Source organism: Protopterus annectens, chromosome 2.part0 (genome assembly GCF_019279795.1).
Source record: "Protopterus annectens isolate FY-2018-M chromosome 2.part0, PAN1.0, whole genome shotgun sequence".
In the NCBI taxonomy this organism is placed as follows: Eukaryota; Metazoa; Chordata; order Ceratodontiformes; family Protopteridae; genus Protopterus; species Protopterus annectens.
This window is the reverse complement of record NC_056728.1, coordinates 1,331,667,895-1,331,695,033: the sequence shown is the minus strand read 5'-3', so window position 1 is coordinate 1,331,695,033 and position 27,139 is coordinate 1,331,667,895. Positions and strand designations below refer to the sequence as shown.

Genomic DNA, 27,139 nt, shown 5'->3' with positions numbered 1-27,139 from the left:
TTTTTCAACATTTTCTCCCAGCTTTTCTGTCTTTGTAGTCCTTGCTCTGATTAAATAGCAAGCCATTTTATCAGGTTAGGGCCAGCGTTATGTTCCACAGTTTGTTGAAGGACAACAAATTAGAAACTATAATCTTTTCAAGTTGCAGTGATTTCTTCCTTCTAACCTGAATCCAAAAGTTACACCATATATCAGGAAATGTTTTATATATGTTTTCTTCTGTTTCCTGTCTGTACTGGATTATGTACTCATTTTGTACATTGTTTGGCTTTTTTGAAAGCTCTTTTGTAGCCTGTGGAATTTGTTACATCATTTGACATATCATAGCTTTTATCCACACATCAACCATCAAAGGCATAACTGACACCACATGCGACATGTATAACTACGACAGTGAGTGGCAAACTGAAGACAGCAATTAACACATTTAGAAGGGCTCCAAAATCAAGTAATGGGGCTTGGCCTTTGTTTCCTGTTGAAACAAACAAACAAACAAACAACCATACATCTCTATTTTTTTAGCAGGAAACTAATACTACTAACACAATTCATCAATGATCCTTAACTCTTCAAGTTAGGAAATACAAACTTAACCATTCAGATGATGTGACAATCACCACACGTGTACATGCTGTCATTTTTTACCACTGCAGTCACTACTTAAGTTCAATTGCCAATTTGTTTTCAGATTTGTTTTTCTGCTCTTGTTCTGTATAGGAATGGTATAGTTTGTGAATAAAATGCTATATACTCACAAAAGTATTTCCTGAGTATACTGCTGCTCTAGTCAGAGCCATGGTTAAAGTACCACTAGAATATTCATTTGAAGAGAGAACTTATTCAGACTCATTGCATAGATGACCAGCTGTGTCTTACACTCTTGAGTAAAGGGAGACAATCAGTTGTGAATGCTCTTAATACTAGTCCTTTGCAAATGTTTGTTAAGTCCTAGCTTATCTGTTTTCCACACTCTGTGCATTGCAATAAAGGAAATGAAGTCAAAATTTCTCAGTGGAGTCACTTTGAGGTAGCTGCTGCCAATTAAATCACCCCTGATCTAGGGGAACAAACAGACTAAGGACTAAACGCAAGAGGAAGTATTTTATAAACAGTGTACTAACACTTTAAGTACACACATCCGCAGTAGTGCATTGGTAGTGTTGTTGCCTCACAGCAAGAGGTTCTCCCATTCGATTCTCGGCTGGAATGCGGAGAGTGCCTTCTGTGTGGAGTCTGCATGTCCTCCCCACAGTCGAGTGGCATTCTGAACAGCATGCATGAATGGGCGTGCCTTCGTTGAAGGTTGGGCATCGAGCTGGTAACTCAGCACCGTAAAAATCTACTGACAATCATTAGCGGACTGGAGTTCTGCTGTGGTGACCCCTAACCAGGAAAAACCAAAAAGACACACAACAACTAACACTTTAAGTCAGAATAGAAAGGAAATGGAAACTATAACTATGTGAGGGATCAGATTGCATTGTTAAGAAGGAACACTGACTAAAATGAAAATCTTTTTAGGATGGCCATCCACTCCATTCTTTTCTAATGTAGAACAAATTATAACATTTTCAAAATACTTGAGTGAATGGATACATAGTACAGAAGAGAAGGTAAATAAATGCAAAATATTTATTGAGGCCATAGTGTCTAAAACCTTACTGATACCTAGGTATCAGTAAAGATACCTAGCTAGGTCACAGCTACCTAGGTAGGTCACAGCTACATCTCCTTTAGAACATCTAGTTACCTAATTGAGGGCAATAAGAATAGTTGAAAAAGCCATGCCATTGATGAATACTTATTTCAAGGACATTGCCACCACTCTTCTCACATGGAATATGTTATCAGCTTCCCAGGTAGTTGGCTCAGACATATAGATCTGAAATATCTTCTTTTGTTGTCTTTCCTGTCTATTGCTCTGAGAGTCAGGTCTGCTCCCCCCACTCCCAAAGCAACCTAGACATGGATACAAACATCTAACATGAAAAAAAGCAAAGGCATTATTGAAAGTTGTTGCTACTATAATGTCTGGCCCTATTGCATTCTTTGATTTTATTTTCTATGGTAGAAAATTCCATGCAGACTTCATGTGCTCCATATGGAGTGATGTTCTACTCTCCCTTATTCATACCTTTTCCCAAGTTATTGCCCTTCTTTTACCATTAATCGCTAGCTGTACATTCTCTGAATAATTCTAAGACTGCCAGCTTATTCTGTCTTCCCTTCTTTCCTTCAGCTTAGGAATAGCTTTTCAGTTAGTTAAAACCTAGGTAAGATAACAAGGCTTTATCCTCTTTCCTTCCAACTTTCCACATTCATTTCTATGAAATTTCCTTTAGGGACATGACAGTCTTCATAGCTTTTTTTGTACGTCTCATGTCATACTCATCATCTTTATTTGCCTCTTTGCATTTCATGTCTTTTTGTCTGTACTTTGTTATGAAGATACAGAACTACAACAGCCTCTTATTTTTGCTGCAAGACATATGATGTACTAACCTATCAATTCTGCAATGGAATTTTTTATCCTAATCATCATTGCTTATACCCATTTCCCATTTTTTAAGACTGGTTAACTTTGAACATTGATCCTGTTCAAAATCTGCATTTTTGTCTTGTAAACCTATGAGAATTGTTAAGGTTGGGCTGCCTTCTGTAGCTGCATGATATCCTTAAGCCATTGTTTGCATTAAGCTGCAGTTGCGCAGTGTTATCCTGGTGTTGAACCCTTGTGGGACAGGGTGGACATTTGGGCCAGAATAGGGAGATGCAGGGTGCAGAAGGAAAGTGAGTCAGAGTTGTCACCATAAATGGAGGCTCTGCCTCCTTTCTGATGGCATCACCCAGAAGGACATTGCAAGCTATTAGGCAAGGACCTCTTTAGGTACATCTGTGCCACCTCTTAAAGCAGTGACACTCACATACAACCCACTCACCTACTGTTAATAGCTCTGATCTTCACCAGGACTGTAAGAACAGTCTGCCTCATACCAACATGTCATCCCCCAACCCAAACATGGGCCAACAGGCATAGTGTCACCATTCCTCCATTACGCAACCAGTTACTATGGGTGCCTGGGCTGTTTATTGAACATAGATCACATGAGACATAGTCAGAGCTTTATCTGCCATACAAAAACTGGTGACAAAAGTGGGATTATGTTTCCAGAACTGTTTGTTTGTATGGAATTTTACACCAGACCACAAAGTTCAGTGACTGCTGTCATCAGTGATCTTCACTTTTTAACACTGGTACAGATGAGAGTCAATTATCCAAACTAATTGGGACCTAGTGTAGTTTGAATAATCAAACATACATTAAACTGCATAAAAAACTTTTAAAATCTTGTTTTTTTCTGGATGCAGAGAACTTTTCAACCATTCAGCAATTCCAGTGGACAATAAAGAATATTTTTCACACATGAGTGGGCCACAAGCTCAAAAAACATGCACAAGTGAATATGTATAATGTTTACATATTCAAGCTTTATGATTTTTCCTACCCAAAAACTTTGAAAGACTGTGTTCAGATAACTGAAGTTGTGGATAATCGATATTCAGATAATTGACTCTCTACTGTAATTGAACTTCAGCTTGTCAAAAATATTCACACAGCAAGCATGGCCTTATGACTTTGTTGATGTATAGTAATCTTTAAAATGAAAATACTTCAGAAGTTTAAAATGAATAAATTCCATGGTTGCAAACTGGAAAACAATATTTCTGCATCTAATTAGATAAGCTGACCTTTTAGAAATTATGGTTTTGTGTTATATTGGAGAAATGGTTACAAACATAGAGAGAAAGAAAGACAAACAACTAGATTAAAAGTAAATAGATAAATAACATATAAATTGCTTACAATATGTTACACCATTAGAAGTTAAATATCATTTAGAATAGCTGCACTATTGCTTATTAGCGTGTACCATGCTGGTAGCATCCGTAACCTTACTGAAAGGTGTGTATTACCTGAAACATCTTTTTATTTAATTTCTAAAGCCTTACAACTAAAAAAGTCAATGACAGGGAAATAATATGTTACAGAAATATGCATGCTGTCAATAGAGCCATGCCATTTTATGGATGCACACTTTCTTCTGAAATCAAGTATTCAAATCATACAAATTTAACCCGATATTTGATTTTTGTGAAAAAATAGGCTAGTTCGCTTTTCTTCATATAATGGCAAATTTTTGAGAAAAATATGCATTTTCCTTTTCTTCAAGCAAAGGTAATGTCATCTCAGTAATTATATTAAGAAACAAGGGTTGTGGAGGTCCAAATTCACACAGTTCTACTCATTCTGTATGAAATATTCAATGTTTACCACCAAGGAGAAAGTCAGGGCTAGTTGTCTGTCAGGTGCCAGAATCTACCATATCACACACGCACTCATGTCTCTCAACAATAGGTACTGTTATGAGTATGTCATAGTCCATGTTGGGGTGAATGACTTGAGGTATACCTCTCTGGACTATATGAAGACAGACATGATTGAGCTCGCTGAATATGAGTCACAGGCAGGTATGTCCCTAATCTTAAGCAGCATTCTACCATCATCCGGAATTATGCCTCAATACGAACAGAAAATGATTGAATTTAACATTTGGCTTAGTTACTGGTGTCATTTCAGGGGGATCCAGTACCTGACACCCTGGGAAGATATGCTCAACAGACCATGATGCTTTGCTAGAGATGGCATGCATCTGTCTCACTTGGGCTTCAGGCTTCTGGCAAAGGCCCTTGCCTCCCCCATAGTGCCTTTTTTAGGAAAGGTCCTAATGTCAATAAAACCAACATAAAAATTTCAACAAAATTCAAACTGAAGGTCATGCTGCTAAATGCTAGGAGTCTAAACATGAAACTGCACTCATTGCAAGCATTCTTAACCCTGGAAGATGTTGACATTTGTGCAGTCATTATAAACTTGGTTTAAAGCTGCGGAGAGCACACCAGCCTTACAGTACAGTTGTGTACACCTACCATAAATGTAGATGTTCGAGTGTCTTCACTGTTGCAGTCATAACTGTAGGGTGTTCCTGCCGGCAGGCAGCCAGAGGTCGGCCAGAATTCCAAAGTCTGGGTCCGGCGTCGGCTGTACCAGCAAGTACCCTGACGTCAAAACACAGAGGTATAAAGCCGTCAGCCGACGCCATCTTCTCCAGCCTTTCTTGCCCCAGATGTCAGAAGCCCCCAGTAAGCCAAAAGGTGTCCAAAAAGGAAACACAAATACACCACAAAAGAAGTGGAAGAGGGAACAGACAAGAATAAGAGGGGATAGGTGGGACGGAAACACCGACTGCAACAGTGAAGACACTCGAACATCTACATTTATGGTAGGTGTACACAACTGTACTATGTTCTTCATGTTTCACTGTTGCAGTCATAACTGTAGGGTGGAATCCCAAAGCAGTGAAAGAGGGAGGAGGCTATGCAGAAGAAGGGGCAGCAAGAAGACCCTGCAAAACAGCAGAGGCAAAGCCTGCCCTAGACTTAGAATACAGAGGGAGATTATAGTGCTTGGAAAAAGTATGCACTGAACTCCAAGTGGCAGTTTCCAAAATATCTTTGGTAGGAACTCCTCTGAGAAAAGCTGCTGAAGTGGCAGCTGCTCTAGTAGAATGACTCCTCACAGTACCTGGAATCTGTTTCACATAGTGAGAGTAACAAAACCTTATTCCATGAGCAATCCATTTGGAAATAGTTTGTTTAGAAATAGCCTTACCTAGAGAACTAGAGGCATAAGAGATAAGCAATTGATCAAATTTTCTGAAATCCTTAGTTTTGTCCAGGTAAAATCATAGCTGTCTGTGTACGTCCAATGAATGTAAAATCCTTTCCCCTTTATTTTGAGGATTAGGAAAGAAGGTAGGAAGGTGAATAGTCTGATTTAGAGCCACCTTCGAAATCATCTTAGGCATAAATGTAGGATTGGTCCTCAAGGAAACTCTGTCTTGGTGGAAAATAATATATGGTTCCACAGCCATGAGAGCTTGCAACTCTGAAACCCTTCTGGCAGAAGTCAATGCTAACAAAATAGCTGTCTTCCAGGATAAGAACTTGATATCTGAAGCCGCAGAAGGCTCAAAAGGAGGCAAAGAAAGTTTCTCCAAGACATAATTAAGATCCCAAGCAGGAACAGGAAGAGTTCTGGGAGGCCTTAAATTCTTAGCCCCTCTCAAAAATTGTCTCACCAATTGGTGAGAAAAAAATGGGAGGATCAGTGTTGAAATGAGCTGAGATAGCAGAAGCATGAAGTTTGATGGATGAAAAGGAGAGGCCTTTAAGCAAAAGGTCTGAGAGGTAAAGTAAAATAGAGGGAATATCAGGCACAATAGGGTTAGAACCTCGGTCCTGCATCCAAATACAAAATCTTTTCCATTTAGAAGCATAAGATTTCCTAGTGCTAGGTCGTATAGCTTCTAAAAGAACATCCAAAACTTGTTTGGGGAGAGCAGAAGGAATCAAAGGCCCTTGAAGAGTCAAGCTGCCAGACATAGGGTCTTGAGTTGAGGGTGTAGCATCTGACCCTGATGCTGGGACAGAAGAGAAGGGTTCAGAGGTAGAATCCAAGGAGGTTCCAAGAACAGGTGTTTTAAGGTTGGATACCAAAACTGCCGAGGCCAATTTGGAGCTATCAGAATGATTATCTTGGGCTTGTCCTGTTTTATTTTCAGTAATACTCGAGGAAGAAGAGGAAGAGGAGGGAAGGCATATCCCGAAAGGTTCCTCCAGCTGAATGACAGGGCATCCACTTTCCAAGCTGTTTTGTGGAAGGACCTGGTGCAAAAGAGAGGCAGATGATGATTGAGATGGGATGCAAACAGATCTATCTGAGGACAACCCCAAACTGCAGTAATCTTGCTGAATAGGCTGGGGTCCAGCATCCATTTGTGAGGATCCAAAAGGTTTCTGCTTAGGCTGTCTGCTAACAGATTCTGTTTTCCTGGAAGGAATTGAGCTTGAAGATGCAGATTCAGATTTAAAGCCGTGTCCCATAACTTCATGGCTAGTCTGCAGAGGGGGTAAGAATGAGAGCCCCCTTGCTTGTTTATGTACCACATGACTGTGGTATTGTCTGTACGAATCAGAAGAGGCCCTGGATTTAGATGTTTTTGGAAGGCTAGAAGAGCATTTTGAACTGCCAACATTTCCTTCAAGTTGATATGCCAGGCTATATGCTTCTTTGTCCAAGAACCCTGCTGGCAAAGATTTTGAAAATGAGCTCCCCAAGCATAATCCGATGCGTCCGTGGTTATGGTCTGAGAAGGTTGAGGCAGACGGAATGGATTCCCTTTGTTTAAAGCACAAGCCCTGGACCACCAAAGGAACTCCTTCTGGAGGCAGGGAATCAGTGGAATCATTGTGTCCAGACTGTGGTAATGCTGTGACCATACACTCTTTAGGTACCATTGAAGTTTTCTCATGTGAAGCCTTGCATTTGGAATCAACAGAATGCAAGAAGCCATGTAGCCCAATGCCTGCAGGAATTTCCTTGCAGTGAGCTGAGTTAAAGTAGCCAAGGTTTTGAAAATTGAGGCCAGCTGTAATTGTTTTTCTGGAGTGAGGAAGGCCCTTTGCAAGTTTGTGTCTAGAAAAGCTCCTAAAAAGATCATTTGCTGAGAGAGGATCAAATGTGACTTTTTTGTGTTCACTGAAAATCCAGTATAAGGAGAAGACGTTGAACAAAATGCAGATGCTGAAGTAAAAGGTCTTTGCTGTCCACCTGAATCAGGCAGTCATCCAGGTAGAGGTAAATTTGAATCCCTTGGAGTCTGCAATAAGCTACTACTGGAGCCAGGCACTTGGTAAAGACTCTGGGCGCAGTAGATAAGCCAAAGGGCAGTACAGAGAATTGAAAGTGCCTTGAACCTGCCTTGAACCTGAGGTATTTCCTGCGTTCCTGCCTGATGGGAATGTGTAGGTAGGCTTTTTTCAAGTCCAATGTCACCATCCAGGCATCCTGGGAGAGCATTGGAAGAAGTTGCTGTAAAGTAAGCATCTTGAATTTTGGAATTTCCAGGAAGGTGTTCAATACCGAAAGGTCCAGAATCAGTCTCCATGAATTTTGCTTTCTTGGAACCAGAAATAGTCTTGAGTAAAAACCTTTTCCCATCTCTGAAAGTGGAACAGGCTCTATGGCTCTCATGGCCAATAAGGTGTCCACTTGATTTAAGGCCTCTGACCACTGATGTTTTGGCAGATCTGGCCAACCGATAGACCTTGGCAGAGTATGAAAGTGGAATTTGTAACCTCTTAAAATCACGTCTAAAACCCATTTGTCCTGGGTAATCTGAGTCCAATTTTGGGAGAAAAGAGAAAGTTTTCCTCCGAGAGGGGCTTCCAGGCAAAGAGGACCTGTAGCCCAGCAGAGGGAGTCATTGGGTCTGCTTCCTTTGTGATTGAGATCTGTCTTCACCCCGTCTAGGTGATGAAGCAGTCCATTGTCTGGACCTGTAAGAGGTCTGTGCCTGAGCTCGACCTCTGGGGCATCTATATCTTCCCCTTTGAGGCCTGTCAGACGTGGGAAAGGACCAATTTTTGGAGGGCCAATTCCTGGAAAATCTAGGAGGCTGAACCTGCAAGAAATCTTTCACAGTCTGCATAGATTTTGCTTTTTCTTCCATCTTTTTAATAACCTCCTCAGCCTTGGATCCAAATAAAACATCATGCTGAACAGGGGCATCTAACAGTTTAGCCTTAACCTGCTCAGGTAAATTCTGCTCACGAAGCTAAGCATGTCTCCTGATAACAGTACCAGAGGCTGCAGCCCTGCAAGAAGCTTCCAAGGCATCAAAACCACAATGTAGACTATGTTTGCTAACTTGTTCAGTTGCATGCAATACATCCTGTAATTCCTTGTCCTGTGCACATGCAGGAAAGGTAGAAAACCTTTGCTTTAAAACAGACAAAAGAAATTGCTGATACTTGAACATGTGAAACTGGCAATTTAAAGCTCTAATAGAAAGAGTAGCAGAAGTATAAACCTTTTTGCCCCACCTGTCCAAGGCACAAGAATCCTTTTCAGAGGGAATAGGATTTTTAGATGAAGCGGCCATAGCAGCCTTAGAACCCTGAGAAATAGTTTCAGGATCTGCAGAAGGGTTCTTAAATAAGAATTGATGGGAATCAGGGACTCTGTAAAATCTATCAGGCTTAGAAGGAGCAGGCGGCAAGGAATCAGGATTTAGGTTAGCTTCAGAGAAAGCATCATCCACAATATCAAGTACAGGAGGAATAGCCAAAGGCCTGTGTTGAGGGAGAAGGAAAAATTCCCTAAGTCTCTTCTTGGAAGCAGAGTAATCCTGACCTTCCCAATGAAAATGCTCTCTCATCTCATGTAAGGTTTCCCCAAAAGAGAAATCTTCAGGGGGAGAAGCAGAGGGAATAGAGTCGTCTGCATCAGAATCCTCATAAGGAGGAAAAGAATAATCCTGTTCAGAAGAAGAGACAGAAGACACAGAAGCCTGATCAGAGGAATCATAAGGTATATCCTGTCTAGGCCTTTTTTCAGGAGGAGGGTGAGAACCCCTAATCATTGTAAGCAAATCCTCAGCCATCTGTAGTAATTGCTTCTGGGTTTTGGGAGCTGTATCCGAAGCAGCTTGAGAAGAAACCCTTGGTTTAACAGGAGTCTTTGACTTTGCCTTTGCCTTTGTAGAAATAGTGATATGAGAAGGCCTGAAAACCCCCTCAGAAGCCGGTACCTGCACAGCGGTTCTGGACCCATCTGAAGGAGCGACGTCCGAAGGTCCTGCAGCAGATAAAATACTAGGCCTAGATGGCTCCCCATGGGAATCCGTGTCGGCCATTGGTTCCGAAGTGGCGGACGACAGGGGCAGCAAAAGTGCCTCACTGACGACCGCCAAACCCAAAGCTGGCTCCGACTGCAAAGTATCCTGTTTGGACCTCGGAGGCCTATCCTTGTCCTTGCATTTCTTTTGAATTCCGGTTGTCGGTAAGGTATCCGACGACATCCTGTAATTGAATCGTCTACCGAAATAATTCAAGGCCCAATCGTACCTACGCTTGATAGTGCGAGAATTAAACCTGGCACAGAACCGACAGCAAGAAACATCGTGGTCAGGGCCTAAGCAAGGTAGACAGTAAGAGTGGAAATCTTTATGAGGTATTTGTTTTCCACACGATATACAATTATTAACTTTTTCTGACATCGGAGGAGCAAGAAAAAGATTCCCCAATGGGGTACTTAGCTTGAGAAGAGAAGTATAAACTTTGGACCGATGACAATCAAAGCACATTGTCCTGAATGCGCCAACCAACAACTTGCGACCTGCTTTCCCCCGCACGGCAAGAAAGACTGGAGAAGATGGCGTCGGCTGACGGCTTTATACCTCTGCGTTCTGACATCAGGGTACTTGCTGGTACAGCCGACGCCGGACCCAGACTTTGGAATTCTGGCCAACCTCAGGCTGCCTGCCGGCAGGAACACCCTACAGTTATGACTGCAACAGTGAAACACGAAGAACATCTGATTACTCATCCTATCATACATTCAGACCCTAAACTGTGGACAACAAAGCCAAAGGAGGTGGAGTTTCAATATATATTAAAAATGCACACACCTCCAGGCTGGTCAAACAGTATGATGCACAGGAGACACTCCAGGTGCAGTTAACCATTGACAAGACCCCTATTCAAATCATAGCAAGTTACAGGCTCCCAAATTTGACTCAAGATGCCCACTCAACCTATCTGGACCTCTTTGAATCTATCAAGATTCAACACTATACCCTGATCCTGGGCGACTTTAACTACCCAACTATAGACTGGAAAAACTAATCATGCCAGAACACAAATTCCCAGAAATTCCTCAATTTTATCAATGAAAATGCCTTGGAACAGCTAGTTGATATTCCCATAGGAGGTGAAAATATCTTGGATTTGGTATCAACCAGCATGAGTAACTACTGCAGCACCCCTACAGTATCATCCTCCCTGGTAAGATCTGGCCATAAAGTGGTCACTTTTGAAGTCAGTATCTCTCCTGACCCCCTCTAACTAGGGTCAGACAAAAAAACTTCTCCAAAGCTGATTACAACCTCCTGAGGGATGGTATAAACAGCTTCTCAGCTCTCTCTATCACTGTAGAAACTGGCACCAATGTCCAAATCTACACCAAAGTACTATATGAGCACTTATATAGATGCATGGAATCAGGAATACCTGACAGGGCAAACTCATCCTCTGCAAGGAAGAGAAAACCTGTCTGGTGGACATCTGCAATAAGTAGCTTATATAACAAAAGGAAAAAATTTCTGTCCAGGACCAAGAAGGAGCAGGTGCCCAATTAGAAGCAATCTCTCCTTAGCCTGAACAAGCAAATAAGAGCACTAGTGACATCCTCTAAAGCCAACCTTGAGACCAAATTTGGCCACATCTACTATAGACAATCATAAGGCCCACTTCACATATGACCACAATCTCAAAGGAAGCACCCAGATCTGTTCACAACTGGTGGTCAAAGACACCACATACACAAATGCTGTAGATATAGCTAACCTACTGGCTGACAGGTTCAGCAAAAACTTCTCCCCTCTGTCCCCCTATCAGTAAATTAGGCATCCCCAGTACCTGACCCCCCCCCCTTATCTCTAGGGTACAGGTCATCAATGCCGTCTCAAAGGCCAAAAATACAGCCTCCATGGGACCCGATAACATCCCAGGCTGCATCCTACATGAACTCAGGCATGAACTTGCAGCACCATTACGTATCCTATTCAACCAAAGTCTGAGTACTGGCTTTGTCCCAGCTGAGTGGAGGACAGTCACTGTCATCCCTTTACACAAAGGTGGAGCATCCACTGATCCGGGAAATTATAGACCCATCATCCTCACTAGCCTGATCTTCAATGCCATGGAATGGATTATCAAGGACCTCATTAACAGGGGCATTGCCAACCTCCAAACACTAAACCCCACACAGTTTGGCTTTGTCAAGGGGAGGTCATGTCTGTTAAATCTGGTCGACTTCTCTGAGACAGTCACCAAAGCCATTGACAAGGGGAAGACTGTGCACACCACCTCCCTTAGCCTGGCCAAAGCCTTCAACATTATTCTCCACTCGGACATATTAGATAAACTCCCTCAACTAGGCACCAATCAAGCAAACTGCCTCACTGATAGAACCCACCTAATCAAAGTAGGGGAAGCCACCTCAAGCAGTAGACCCATAATAAGTAGTGTACCCCAGGGATGGGTCTTGGGGCTTCTGTTATTTGGGATATACATCTCTGAGGTGCAGGCCAAAACCAGTGGGCTATGGCTGACCAGGTTTGCAGATGACTGCAAGCTGGATACTGTCATCAATTCCCCAAGTGATGTGGACGTCCTCCAAGAGGGTCTCAACCAAACAAGTGACTGGTGCCAGAAATATGGCCTCAAAATGAGTGCCAAAAAATGCATCATCATCCATTTTGGGAAGAGTGACATCCCCACATATTATCACATTAATTACAATGTCCTAAGCACGCAATCAATTGTGAGGGATTTGGGCACCCAGGTTGATAGCAACCTGACTTTTGACCACCATTTTGCTCGGTTTTACAGAAAGTTTTGTACATGACCCACCTCATAAGTAAGGGTATCTCATCCAAGGCCAAGGAGGTCATAACATCCCTGTATTCTTTCCTTATAAGGCCAATTATTAAGTACAATGCCCCCTTTGGCATGTACCTCACAAAGCACATGCAGCAGCTGGAGAGACCACCAAGATTCCTCACCAGGAGAATCCAGCACCTCAAAAATCTACCCTACACAGATAGGCCAAAAGCCCTGCCCCTGTACTCAGTTTCATGCAGACTCCTCAGAGGTGACCTCTGTCTGGCATACAAAGCAATCTCAGAACCCACCTTGATGGGACTGCTGCATATCCGCAAGTCAAGCTCTACTCAAGTAACCCACACATGTAACCTCAACCTGGTCTGTGACATCAATAGGACTTGTTGGTGGGACAGATTTATGTCCCAGAGATTCCCCCATCTATGGAACAGACTCCCTCTCTACATCAAGCAGCGTACCCCATTATCCCTTTTCAAGCGTAACCTGGATAACTGGATGTGAAATAGAAAATACACTCTTGGGATTCCATCTGTTTCCCTGCTGGACAGAGGCTTTGGGTGCTGACCTGTCTTAACATGGTCTTAATTCTTGGCTAGGCATATAAGGGCCTCAGGGCCAATAGCCAAATAACTTCCTATGATCCTATGATCCTACCAGTCCATTAGGATCCTGGAGTCAACTGGCAAGTCAAAATTTCATTAAAGTCTGTAAGGTATATCTAAGTTTATAGTGTGACAAGTCAAACCTACAAAATGAGCAAAATCACGAGTGTGGGAGAGCAGATCATGCTTGGATAATAGCTTAGCCTAAGTTCCAAAGAGGTTTTATCACTAGAAAGGCAGAGAGAGTATCCTTGAAGTTTGTGTATAAAATGTTTTGAAAACTGCACATTATTATTTGTCATGACAGCTTGTTTTTCTGGCAGTTAGCACTAAGGACTAAAGCACTGACTTGTTAATGAGCTCCTTCATTTTCCAAAGGCACAGAGATTAAATCTTTCCACCTTTATTTTTGAACTGCTGTAACCTTGAGCAAGTGTTTTTAAATAGACACTGCTTTAGGGTAATTGAGAATTTAGGCTAAGGTCCTTACTGGTCTCCTGGACTGAATGTCTAGTAGCTAACTACAAACCTAAGTGAGTAGCTGTGCCATTGTTTGGTAACTCATGGTAACTAAAGGAAGTTGTTTTTTTTTTTTTTTTTTTTTTTTCAGTAGTGGCATATAGACTTAGAAACATGATTTATTTTACATGAAAAGCTCACCTGCTAAAATTGCACTGCTACTCTACCATGTGTACCATGTGTGCCATGTGTACCATGTGTAACAAGTGTGCCATGTGTACCGTGTGTACCGTGTGTACCATGTGTACCGTGTGTACCATGTGTACCATGTGTACCGTGTGTACCATGTGTACCATGTGTACCGTGTGTACCATGTGTACCATGTGCATTTCCTCGTTATGTCTTTCAGAATGAATAGGTCCAAGAATATTTTTTTATTGAGTGAGTTAAGTATTGTATCACTTTAATCAAAGAAAACTGAATAGAATTTCATGATGCATTCTGTAAAATCAAAAACAATATATGTTGGCATTTCACGTGTTCTTTAGGCCTTTGCTGCACCATCACAGACAACAACACAACATCAATATATTGTCTTCAGCTTGTATCTAAAAACCACCACATATTCACACTGTTAGGTTTTTGTCTTATAACACAAACTAATTAAAATGTCAAAAATGGAATACTTCTCTGTAGGATTTTTAGCATATTTTCTGAACTGTCATTGATGCGATATTTTACTTTTTTTTGCCTCCATTAACCATCGACTCCTCAACTGCTGAGCTTCCTCCTTCCCCCATGGACTCAAATGCCCCCTCCTATGGATAAGCAAAATTGCACAATATACCTTACTATAGCTTATGACAAGTGAGCTCCTCCTTCAGGGAAGGAGTGCCTTGTAGTATCTTCTCTGTGGGAATTAAGAGCAGAAGGACAGCATATTTTATGAAGCTGAGGGATGAGGACTTCAGTCATTTATTTTCAGTTTTACATACTGCTTTATATTCAGTTATTTTGGAGTCATGAATATAGTATTATAGACTGACAGACAAAACATTTTTAAATGATTTTATGTATAGTGAGATTTTTGTCTTGCAATTTCAAGTCACCACATTTCTATATCAAACTAGAAATGAGATTTAAATGTGTCCCTTATAGAAATGCATTGTCCATAGGCGAACAACCCTTACAGGCCACTTTGAGCAAAATTTCTCTTGAAGAGAATCCAACTTTGACCTTTTGTCTGGAAGGCAAACTTAACCATTACACAGGTTCTAATGATTGCAACTACACAGATGAAGTTCAAACCCACAATCCATGGTTTAGGTGGCTAATGGCCTGTCTATTAGGCCGCTGTTAATAAAGCCATCAGGTACATTGGTTTATTCTGCAGTAAGAAAGTTGAATGCATCTTACCTAAAACTAAAAGAAAAGAATCACTTGAGGTATCATGATAAAATGATAAGCAAAACACACAGCAGGTATGACAAAAGTTTTTATTGGGTGGTTCACACAATCAAAAACAATGGAAAAATATGAACTGTGTACTAAATGATTGCTTGTAACAAAGGCGAACAGTGAGGAAGTTGTGGCGGTCCTTAGCTTGCACAGTTTTTGCACCTCTGCAGTCCATTCTCATTGCAGGTAGTGCACTTCAAGGCTTTGAAGGAATCTGTGAAGCAATTTCGAAACACTGACATCTTACTTCCATGGCACACTGAGCACGGAATAAAGCCGAATCCCCCGCACAAGGGGCACGCATGTGGCTGCTGCACTCTCTGTGTTAAAACAAAAGGAGACAGAAGGAGGTGTAAAGCATGTGCTTTCCAAGCAATAATCTTCAAACATTTTGTAGTCATGCCTCACTGGCATCGCTACACTGTCACTTAGTTCTAATGTCACATTCATATGTATAGCATTCCTTCCCTGAGGGCAGCACACAAGGAAGCAAGCAGCATATTTATGACCTGAAACCATTGAAGCAAGTGTTCCTGTGTGTCTCATTAGAAAGCACTACATCCATAATTTATTTCCCATTTTAAGCATCAACATAAATTTAGGCAAAATTGCAGTCTTGTTAAAACTCCTGAAAATGGTTATATCACAGGCACAACATTTTATTCTTTAGGTAATTATGAAGAAGATAGAGAAGCAGCTAAAATAAATATATTTATATTTTCAGTGTTGTGCTATATGATAAGCAAAACAAAAGAAGTTAATTTGAACATATTTTAATTAATTACCTGAACCCAGACAAAACACCTAAACCACATAAACACAATAAAATGCCTGCTTATCAACTTTCAGATATACTTACTCAGATAAAACACTGTAGTCCTTTTAGAGTGTAGCAGCTCCTAAGAGCTGAAACCATAATTGTAAATAGATAAATTCATGCTGCAATGTTTATTTTTCTGGTATTAGAGCAGGAATCAATTAAATAATATGTATAGTATATACATTACAGTTTTCTGTAATGTACCCTGTGAAACATAATCTGTAGATATGATCAAAAGCTAAGTTTGTTATTCTGTTTCTAAACACAGTTTTCTGCATTCATCAATACAAAACATATATATACAATTAGATAGTTTTAATATCTGCAAAAAATAAACCTGACAGTCTATTATGTCGTGTATGGGATGCAGTTAGAGAAAATAGTGAATAATTTCCAGATGTACCCAGAATGTAATAAAATTCCTTAATTATGAGGTACATATTCTGATTCACATGCATCTAGCTCACAAACTGAAATGATGACAGACTGCCATATCCACATTCTATGATGCCTTGTATACACATTGCAAATACAATGGAATTGGCTGCTAGCATTAGAGAGGCCATACTGCCTGCACAAATGGCTATCTAATTCAGTGTAGTTATACAGATGTTCTGCACTATTCCCCTCGGCAAATGCAACAGACTCCTGTTGTGATGCTTTTTTTGAGATGGCCAAGGGTTCTGGAAGCAAAGTGGGGTCAACGTAATCCACAATGTCCTTGACTCTGCTGCTTAAAAAAAAAAAAAAGAAAGAAAAGTGCAGTGAAGCTCCCACCTACATCTGCATTCTAGTGGCTGGTCGAGGCTTTATAGTGGTGCTACTTGCCACCTGCTAAGAGATGAAGATGCAGTGAATGCACCATGCTTGGCTGTATCACGATGCATGCACCATGTTTGGTTGTGTCATGATACATGCACCATGCTTGGCTGTGTTGCGATTCATGGACCATGTTTGGTTGTGTCATGATACATGCACCATGCTTGGCTGTGTTGCGATTCATGCACCACGTTTCACTGTGTCACGATGCACGCACCATGCTTGGCTGTGTCATGATGTCTGTGTTGAAGTATTAGCAATTTGTTGTCCATTTCTACTGAGCTAAACACAAAATGCCAAGTGTGTACAGCAAAGTAAAAATAAGAAGCAGATCAGCTGCACTGTGACTGCATGGTTTTAGGAAAGGCAGTCTTGCCTTTAGTTGTTTTCTTCTTTCAAATTGCTTATTGCAGTTAAAAAAATATTGGTTAGGAATTAGATTTACTTTTGATTTGTCTGTTATAACTTAAGACTGTGTCTCTGCTGTCCGGGTCCGAGTTTTCTTGCACATAGACATGCATGTGTGAGCACACACAGACTCTCACATACACACACACACACACACACACACACACACACACACACACACACACACACACACACACACAAACATATATACAACGAAAGGACAAGACAGAAAAAGGCAACTCCATTCTTATGAAGATCAGGGACTGACCAAATTAATTAAAGCTCTGATATGTTTTCTTTCTTTTTTAAGGTTATATTTCATAACACAAAATAGAGTAAATGTATTTGATAACAGTAAACTAGTGTATATTTCTTTCTGGTTACTTTATAACAAAATAACTTTTGTAGCTGTAGCTGTACATGAAAACTTGACTAAATGATTTCAAATAAAATATATATATATATACAGTGTGTGTGTGTGTGTGTGTGTGTGTGTGTGTGTGTGTGTGTGTGTGTGTATGTGTGTGTGTGTGTGTGTGTGTGTGTGTATATATCTATATATATATATATATATATATATATATATATATATATATATATATATATATATATATAGATATATATATGTATGTATATATCAGTCATTGTTCATATTCTAAAAAGGCAATAATATTGTAATAAAAGTACTTAAATATAAATCCTAAAGTGCAAGAGTTGCTTGCTAGCAAGTGAAAGAAACATAAGTAGATGATTTAGTTTCAAACAGTTAAAATAAAACATAGTTCAGTATTGAGTGATGTGAATTGCCAGATGCTCATACTGCCAAAGTGCATGTGAAATGTAATAATTTTTTGCATAACTGTAAAGATCTAATCTGTTAATCTTGGATGTTTGTCCAGGATTACACTATTTCTGACTGATTTAATCACGTCAATATCAAACATGACTTCAGACCTAAGAAAAGTATGGGTTTCTGCATAAAAGGAATTCTTTTTGCATATTGAAGTATAAAAAGTATTTTTTTCATTAAATTTTAAAATACAACTTCTCTTTTCCCTCCTGGAGGATAGTAGCCCTGTAACAGTGTTTTATGGATAATTATGCCCGTAACACTTCCTGGAAAATTCAGGAAAAATCTTGAACCATTACGAAGATGCAGACTTTTAAACAAAAGAGCCAGGACCTTGTGGTTTGTCTATTTCTGACCATAGTTTTGACAGACCACTGTATACTTAATTGCAAAGGTGCAAGTTCTAAAGCTTGGGTATTTCATGGTGTATAATATAATGTAGAGTACAGTATCGGGACTGTGGCAAGAAATTGATCCAGTTCCAGTAAGTCCCTGCTCAAGCAGGTATTACAATTGTTTGACACTACATAGATTTCATACTGCAATGAACCATTACCACACAGCACTGAGGTTATTTCACTGTTTACAAGTTAATTCCTCCCTCACCATTTCTTTTAGTCATTCAAGTTCTTGGCAAATAGACCCTGTCCATACATGATTCAACAAACATATTCCTCTGGCAGTATGTCGCCTTCAAAGAACTCAAATGGGCTAAAGCAATGGATAGTTTAGAATGGTATGCTGGATTAACAATTTTGGTGTTGCCCCTAGATCGCCTAAATGTTGGTCTTATTATATGGGAATCTGGTCTATGAATACGGGCTTCTGTCACTGACTTCATCCATATTAGGATCTGTTGAAATGTCATTACATGCTGTTTGGTCATCTGTGTTTGAAGGAATTATGTAATGGTTAATCAAAATGGTTATCATCAGTGATACACACTCTTCTCATTTGGTTTGTTTCAGCAATTTCTATTTCATATATGGTTGAAACTATCATCCCATATCAATTTACACCAGTTCTTCCCTTCACTCATGGCAAACATTCACTACTTCAGTGAAGTGGATCTTCATTATACCCTTCTTAATGACTGGAATATGGAATGGCTTTGACTGCTTGCAAAAGTCTGAACTGAGCTGTAGGTAGGTTAGTTGGTACCTGAGCAATCCTCCAATTACACCCCCCCTCAACCAGAATTTTAAAAAAAAATGTTCCTCCACCAGGTGAAGAACGGTTATCTTCCCAGATAATAGATCATTACACTGTGTGAAACATCTTTCAGAATCCATAGCAAAGAGTTATACTAGCTCTCTGCTACTGCTCCAAACACACAAACACTGTAGTTTAAGTGGCAGCAATCTCAGCTGTGGCTGCATAAATAATTACCCTTAATGGTTGTAGACACAAGGACTGATTGATACATGTATCCATCAGTCACAAAACTGACTTGAGTGACTGGCATCTGTACTGATGAGTATATTTTGGCCCCAGCAACTTGCACTTGAGACATCTGTCCCCTTTGCTCCACCATAGCTACTATTTTAAGTCTGACACCTACTGGCAGCCCCTTGGGAGGGTTTTATACCCATATAGTATCATTACTGAGACTGAAATGAAGGAACTTGTCTTTGCAAATGGCCTCTTTTATTTGGGATATACTTTTCTGAGGTGCAGGCCAAAACCAGTTTGCTATGGCTGACCAGGTTTGCAGATTACTGTAAACTGAGAGCTGTCATCAATTCCCCTAGTGATCTGGACATCCTCCAAGAGGGTCTTACCCAAACAAATGACTGGTGCCAGAAACATGGCCTCAAATTGAGTGCCAAGAAATGCATCATCCCCTTTGGAGAGAGTGACGTCCCCAAAAATTATTGCATTAATAACAAGGTCCTAAGCACACAATCGGTCATAAGGGACTTGGGCACCCAAGTTGATTGCAAACTGCTTTTTGACCACCATATTGCCTCCGTTGTACTGAAGGCTTTCTACATGGCCCACCTCATTAGGAGGGGTATCTCATCCAGGGACAAGGAGGTTATAACATCCCTGTATTCTTCCCTTATAAGATCCATTATTGTGTACATTACCCCATTTGGCATGTACCTCACAAAGGACATGCAGCAGCTAGAGATACCACAAAGGTTCCTCACCAGGATAATCCAGAGCCTCAAACATCTACCCTACACAGATAGGCTAAAAGTCCCGTCCCTCTACTCAGTCTCATGCAGACTCCTCATAGGTAACCTCTGTCTGGAATATAAAGCAATCTCAGAACCCACCTTGATGGGACTGCTGCACATCCACAAGTCAAGCTCCACTCAATTAACATGCATACATGACCTCAACCTGGTCTGTGACATCAACAAGACTCATTGGCAGGACAGATTTGTGCCCCAGAGATTCTCCCTTCCATGGCACAGACTCCCTCTCCATGTCAAGCAGTGTACCTCATTAACTCTTTTTAAGTGCAACCTGGATAACTGGATGGGGAACAGAAAATACATCCCTAGAATTCCACCTGTGTTCCTGCTGGACAGGGACATTGGGTGCTGACTTGTCAGAACATGGGCTAAATTCTTGACTAGGCTTGCAAGGACCTCAGGGCCAATAGCCTAGTAACTTCCTATGAGCCTATGATCCTATGAACTTATATATCTCTAGTTTTATTTACATGGCTGTGATGGGCTTCTGTATTATTCCTTAGAGATGCAGTGACTCATTGGTGGAATGTCCTTAAATTCAGTTTCTCTTAAAATCACACTGAAAAGAATACAGAAGAGAAGGAAGAGCCTCAGAATATGCTATTGGATTTGGTAAACTCTAATGTCTAAATGAATGTTAATGTCTTTGAAAATTAGTTTTGTACATATATATATATATATATATATATATATATATATATATATATAAAGAGAGAGAGAGAGAGTGTGAAAAATACATACAGAAAATATATCTGAGTTTTGAATGGACCATAATATTTGATTGCTGATGTTCTTTCTGTCTTTTCAGTGATCTGTCAACACTAGTGATTATCTTTTCCATTTTTCTTTTACCAACTCATTATGAAGCTCTGACCAATGACATGAGATCCTGCTGATCTGTAAGACAGTTCTGTTTTCTGTAGTACAACCTGCCATGGGAACGTGGCAGCAGCATGACTCTGTAGGTGAGAGGGCTACCCATATTCAACCCAATACCTGTAAGCCAAAAAGTAATCAGAGCAATGCACCTTTCTGGGACTCATTACAGCATTATATTATAACAACATCTTACTGTCCCATAAACAGCACTCATCCAGGCCTGCAGGTTGCATCTTAGAGGAGCCTTAAAAGAAAAATTAAGTAGCTGTTCAAATGAATATTAATATAACTTAATTGGATGAGCCTAGTAAATAAAACTGGTTACCACTGACAGGTTTTATGACATCATCAAAAGGTAGTTACATTAAGTGCAGGGACAGAGCCTATTGTACAGGAGGAGGGGAGAGGGCTATCTCTATCATTTAAGAATTTTTTAATTGATTTGTTTTAGTGTTGTTGGCATATCCGGTCATGCATTATTAAAATGCATTGCAGCTAGATGATCCATAACTGTAAATGAGTAGCCAGATTTAACCAGGCAACATGTCAGCATTGAAAGGAGGACTAGGTTTCCAAAGGAGCCATAACAGTTACACATTCACTAATGTCTAGTAAAATGAAAAGTATCTCCCATTTCTGTTTCTTCATAAAGAAGAGATGCCAAACTATTAACCATGCATGTTTTCACATATTTATGTTCTAATTAACAAAGCGTAGAATGGGCGTGCCTTCGTTGAAGGTTGGGCATCGAAATGGCACATCGGCACCCGTAAAAAAATCTACTGCCAATCATTAGCAGACCGGAGTTCCACTTTGGCGACCCCTAACTGGGAAAAGCCAAAAGAAGAAGATGTTATAATTAACAAAACAAGACCAATACACAGACTGATAAAAAAGCAGAGAACAACTAATAAACGAAGGGAGAAGTAAGGTCAGCATTTAAGTTGGAAAGAGAAAATAAAACAAATTATCTACTTTTACAAAATGCTTTACACAAGTGTACCATTGCACATTTTATTTGTAGTCTTTTTGGTTATTCATCACTTCTGGGTGTACCCTTGTTCAATTCATCCTCAGTTAAGAAAACAGTGGAGAGTCCTACAGAAAGCATACATAAAACTGCATAGTAATCTTTCAGTGAGGAATACATAAAGCCTTGGCAAAAGAGTTGAAGTGTAATCCAAATCCATTTGCAATTTACTTGAACAGAGAAAATACCTTTTGACTGATCTATCAGAAGACTTGTTTTCCATATTGGCAGATAAAAGTTTTTAGCTGTTAGTCTTCTGGCTTTAATCAGAAGTTTAATTACATGTATGGAAAATGTAGTACTACTAGCAATCAGAACATAAATCGCCATGCTACAACATAAAGGAATTCTAAGGCACAGTAGTGGATTTTAGAAGCTTGTTGATGAAATGAGAGAACCGTGATTGTGTCTCCCGTAATAGTACTGTCATAATTATATGATTATTTTCATTGCTTGTTTGCTTATCAGGACTTTTTGGATCCTTCGGAGCTATAGGAAAGTGTACAGAGGCTTCTACAGCTGTCAAATAAACCTTGAGACCTTGTCAGAAAGGAAGGAAGCTGACCATTATGTAGAATGGTAAATAGGTCTAATAGGTTACCTGTATGTTTCACAACAGAATTAAAACCGAGGATTCAGTTGTTATTCTATTTTATATAGATTTTGTGACCAATACTATCTATAAAAGTATTGCAAATTTCAAGATAGATATTCAATAAAAATGTTATAATCCAGTTATTCACTACTATCCATCAAGCAGGGATGCTAGAATTGTGTACTTTTCCCCAAATCGTACTAAGGTGATATTGTCTGAAATTACTTGAAAGACCCTCGGTAAAAACAGTTTTTAACAAGTTCAAAGCTACTTACATGGTCAACATTTATTTCAGAGGTATCTGTAAGTCTGTAGGAGCTGCAGACCATGAGCTCTGTATTTTAATAAAATTCAGATGTATTTTATACCTCTCAACTGCCCAGATTTCCATGTAATGTCCAGACGTTTACCTCCTATTTATTTTTAATGTTTCTCATAAAATTTTTAGTTTTCTAGCAAATCACTGAGGACTGAAGTCACACTATGACAGACATTTGAGTGTCAGACTCAATACCCTTCAGAAAACACATAATGCAAATATTGTTATTCTAGCAACTTTCTAAGTTTATAAGAGCAATATTTAAAATATGCCCCTATTTTTGTGACTGTGACCCCCTATTATTTTAGGCTCTGTCCAGATTTTTTGTGCTAAGAAGTTAAGAGGTATGATGCATTCCTATCATGTTCTCAAGCATAAGGCTCTGGAATAAATGGCACAAAATAAAGAATCGTCTTTTTTTATTTAAACAACTTTTTTTTTTCCAATTTCCTACTATCTGAAAAGAGAAAAGATCAGAGGCATCTACTTTCTAAGTAGTGGACCATCCTGATTAAATAGATTCATTTTTATTCTCTTCTGCTTGGTATGCCCGCCACCCTTATTCACCTGTTACATCCAAATGCCTCTATGGCCACACACCTCCACTGAAAACACCTAGATGAATGTCCCCTCTCCCTGGATGGTCATGCCCATTGCTCCCAGCCAGTTTCAGATGCCAGGGTTATTAATCAAATGCAGGTCACCTGTGCTGCAGTTAGGGCTTTATCCTTCTATGCCTTAATGCTGTTATTGATTCAGAAGAGTTCTGAGACAGTACTGAAATTTTCATATGGGACCATCATAATGTTGTGGATATGTAGCCCGAGAGAAAGAAAAAAGGCTTCACAGTCAATGTTGCCTTGGCTGCATCCAGGCACAAAAGTGGCAAATTATCAAGAGCCTTGAGAAATATACATGCTTGAATATCCTAATGTATAAAAATAATAAAGCAGAATAACTATTGTTCATCACTATTCACCATTTTGGTGTACATTGTGGTACAGTGGACCACAGCCTTCAAAGGAATCAGATATGTATGCCAAAATACCTATAAGGAAACAGAAAATAAAGAATATTTTTTACACTTAAATGGGCTACAAGCTCAAAAAACACGCACAAGCGAATACATATAACATTTACATATTCAGACTTTAGGATTTTTCCTACCCAAAAATTTTGGAAGTCTGTGTTTGGATAATTGACGTTTCAGATAACTGATGTTCAGATAATTGACTCGCTACTGTATTTAAGTTCAAGTGTGAGCAGCAACAGCAATACAAGCTGCAAGGCACTCAAATTCCTGACTAGATAACAGTGGTCTGGGAACATCTCGAAATTAAGCACATGAATTGCACCTGTTTTTGACACTTAACATAATGTACGTGGTGCTGTGATAGACAAAAGCTGTTTCATTGTACCCTATAACACCCTCTATGATCAAATATCATTAGAAACATTTTTCCATTTTGCCTCATTCTGTTGCATTATTCCCTTCATGAAGACTGTAGCTTGCTGTCTGAGGATGTACTTGCAAAAGAGTACAAGACTGCATTCTGTGCTACATGTACATGAGGTGGGGGAGGAAGAATTCATTTCATTGCAGGTAACGTGACCAACATGAGCACTTCTGTTAAGTTTCTTATTTCTTTGAGCTGTCACTAGACAGGGTATTGGGCCTTCCATTTCTGCAAATCTAAAATAAAATGTATCCCCCAAAAAATTAAAATAAAATAAAGTCTCCTATTACTTAAAGGTTACCTTCTACACCTGGTTACAGAAGCAGAATCAGATTCTTTAGGTACATGGACTATAACGGACAATTAAACAAAACTATGTGCCAGCAGGACAAACAGGAGATGTGATGACAGAGAGAGATATACAGAATTTTGTTCATGGCATCTCAACAGAGTCTGTACATGTCTTCTGGTTGTTATTAAAAATGCAAAAGGCCTGAATAATGAGCCCTAGGTGCTTATATTCATTAAAAGGTGCTATTTTTAAGCTGCATTTGATATATCACTAAAGCAAGTCTTCGCTCTTAGAAAGCTTAGAAAACATGTCAGAAGTTTGAGAATAATTTCGGAATAGTATGTGAAAATGAAAAGTGAACATGAGACATATATCAGACCCACATCTCTATCTCTATCTCTATCTCTATATATATATATATATATATATATATATATATATATATATATATATATATATATATATATATATAAAACACACACACACACACACACACACACACACACAGCTAGACTGATAGACACAAAAGATAGACGGGTCTATGACAACAGATTGAATACATTAAATATCGAAGGGCCGGAAAACCGAAAACGCTGGTGATATATCCCGTTTTCTGAGATCATGATACAGTGAAAATCAGGAAATTTGCCCTTTCCTCATTGTAGTGCGATCTCAGAGTTAGTGTATATATTTAGTGGGGGGCAGCCCCCCACAAAATGGGTTACTATCATCTGCATTTTCAATTTTCCGGCCGTTCAATATTTAGTGCATTCGATCCGTTGTCATAGACCCTAGATAGACATACACACAAATATGCTAAATTGTTATGAAGGAGAGAGCAAATAAAGAATGCATAGATTCATTAACGCATGGCATTAATGTGTCTCTTGAAACAAAGCTCATCTGGTCCAGTACGATGATTTAAGTTGCAAAATTATCTGAGAATTAATGTCCACTAAGGTTTTTTTATCACACTTAGCGTTATCATCTTCAAATCATGAATAAATTCATCACATCAAAAGTGTCATAATGAAACTGCACTCCTAAAGAAATAAAAACATCTCTTAACAAAAATTTCAGCAAATTCACTATATTTAAACAAAATGAAGGGCCCATGTGATAGCATTGCTTACTGAATCCCTAATATTCTAACAGCTTCAAACTGACAAGTTTTTTATGAATTATTTCTACTATTAACGGACATATAATGAGATTTGCATAAATGTATCAACATATTTAATGGTTTTCTTTAAATTTTCCTCAGAAATAGTGATTTCTGCTTTCATTTGCTTGAGTTTTCCCTCATAAAACAGTTTGTACAAACAGTTAAATAGTTAATGGAGTGATCCTCGCATGTTCAGCCTGAATGTAACTTGATACAGGTAAGTCAGAAAGGCAGTTTCACTTTGAAACTGTTTTGCTAAGTACAATGATGCAGAAATGTTTCAAATGTCTTACAAATCCAAAAAAAAAGAAGGCTATTTGCATATCACAAGACTTTGAGATGATATGGATAATATGGTAACAGCATGCTAAGAAGCTCTGTTTATCATCTTTCTGTCACCGAATAGTGCACTAGCATAAACAGTAAATATAAGTATTGTACTCTGCCAAATAGTGCACTAGCAAACAGTAAATATAAGTATTGTATTCTGCTACTGATTAACAACAAAAACAGGTAAAATCTAACAATCTGCTCACTGGTGAACTGGCTAGAACTTTTTTGTTGCAGTAGCTACATTCAGGGCAGAGAGTCCATTATAGCCAGCAGGGCTGTCCACAGAGACGCTTCTCTTTTTCTTCATGGCCTCTAATTGATAATGAGTTGATGAATAATGAGGGGCAGCATACTCAGCAAAAAAACCTTAAAAGTGAAGTATAACAAAAACACAGAAAAGAAAGAAATATAATCTTACTGGCAAATGTTACAACAACAAATTACTCTCAGTAAAGCACAAACAACATACTTAAAATAGTAAAATAAGATAGCCAATAATTTTCAAAGCATAAATTAATATAATTTATTAATATAAATAAATATATATAAACACACACACACACACACACACACACACACACACACACATACATATGGAAGTGCAGCATTGTGTCAAGTGTGTATGTGGTTGACAGCTATTTTGCTGATTGCATATGATCAGCTGATCAACTTCTGTGCGAGACTGCTCAAATCCCAGGGTTGAGGAATATGCCCGTACCCCATGTTTATATGATCTATCTCTCCCTGTCGTGTCTGTCATATGGTTGAGACCATACAATGGGGTTCTCAGAAGCTTGAAATTCTAAAATGAATCCCAAAAAAAAAAAAGTTTCTGCAGAGGGGCAAGCTCCCTGCACCCCC

General features: G+C 39.4%; 1 protein-coding gene across 1 annotated transcript in view; it reads right to left on the bottom strand.

Moving 5' to 3' along the window:
* Positions 1 to 15,154: 15,154 nt before the first annotated feature.
* GRXCR1 (glutaredoxin and cysteine rich domain containing 1) overlaps positions 15,155 to 27,139 on the bottom strand; it is a 384,625-nt gene continuing 372,640 nt past the window's right edge. Inside the window, exon 4 of the mRNA XM_044061520.1 lies at positions 15,155 to 15,427. Coding sequence (XP_043917455.1) covers positions 15,248 to 15,427 — 180 coding nt within the window. The 3' untranslated portion in view covers positions 15,155 to 15,247. The remainder of the gene's footprint in view (positions 15,428 to 27,139) is intronic.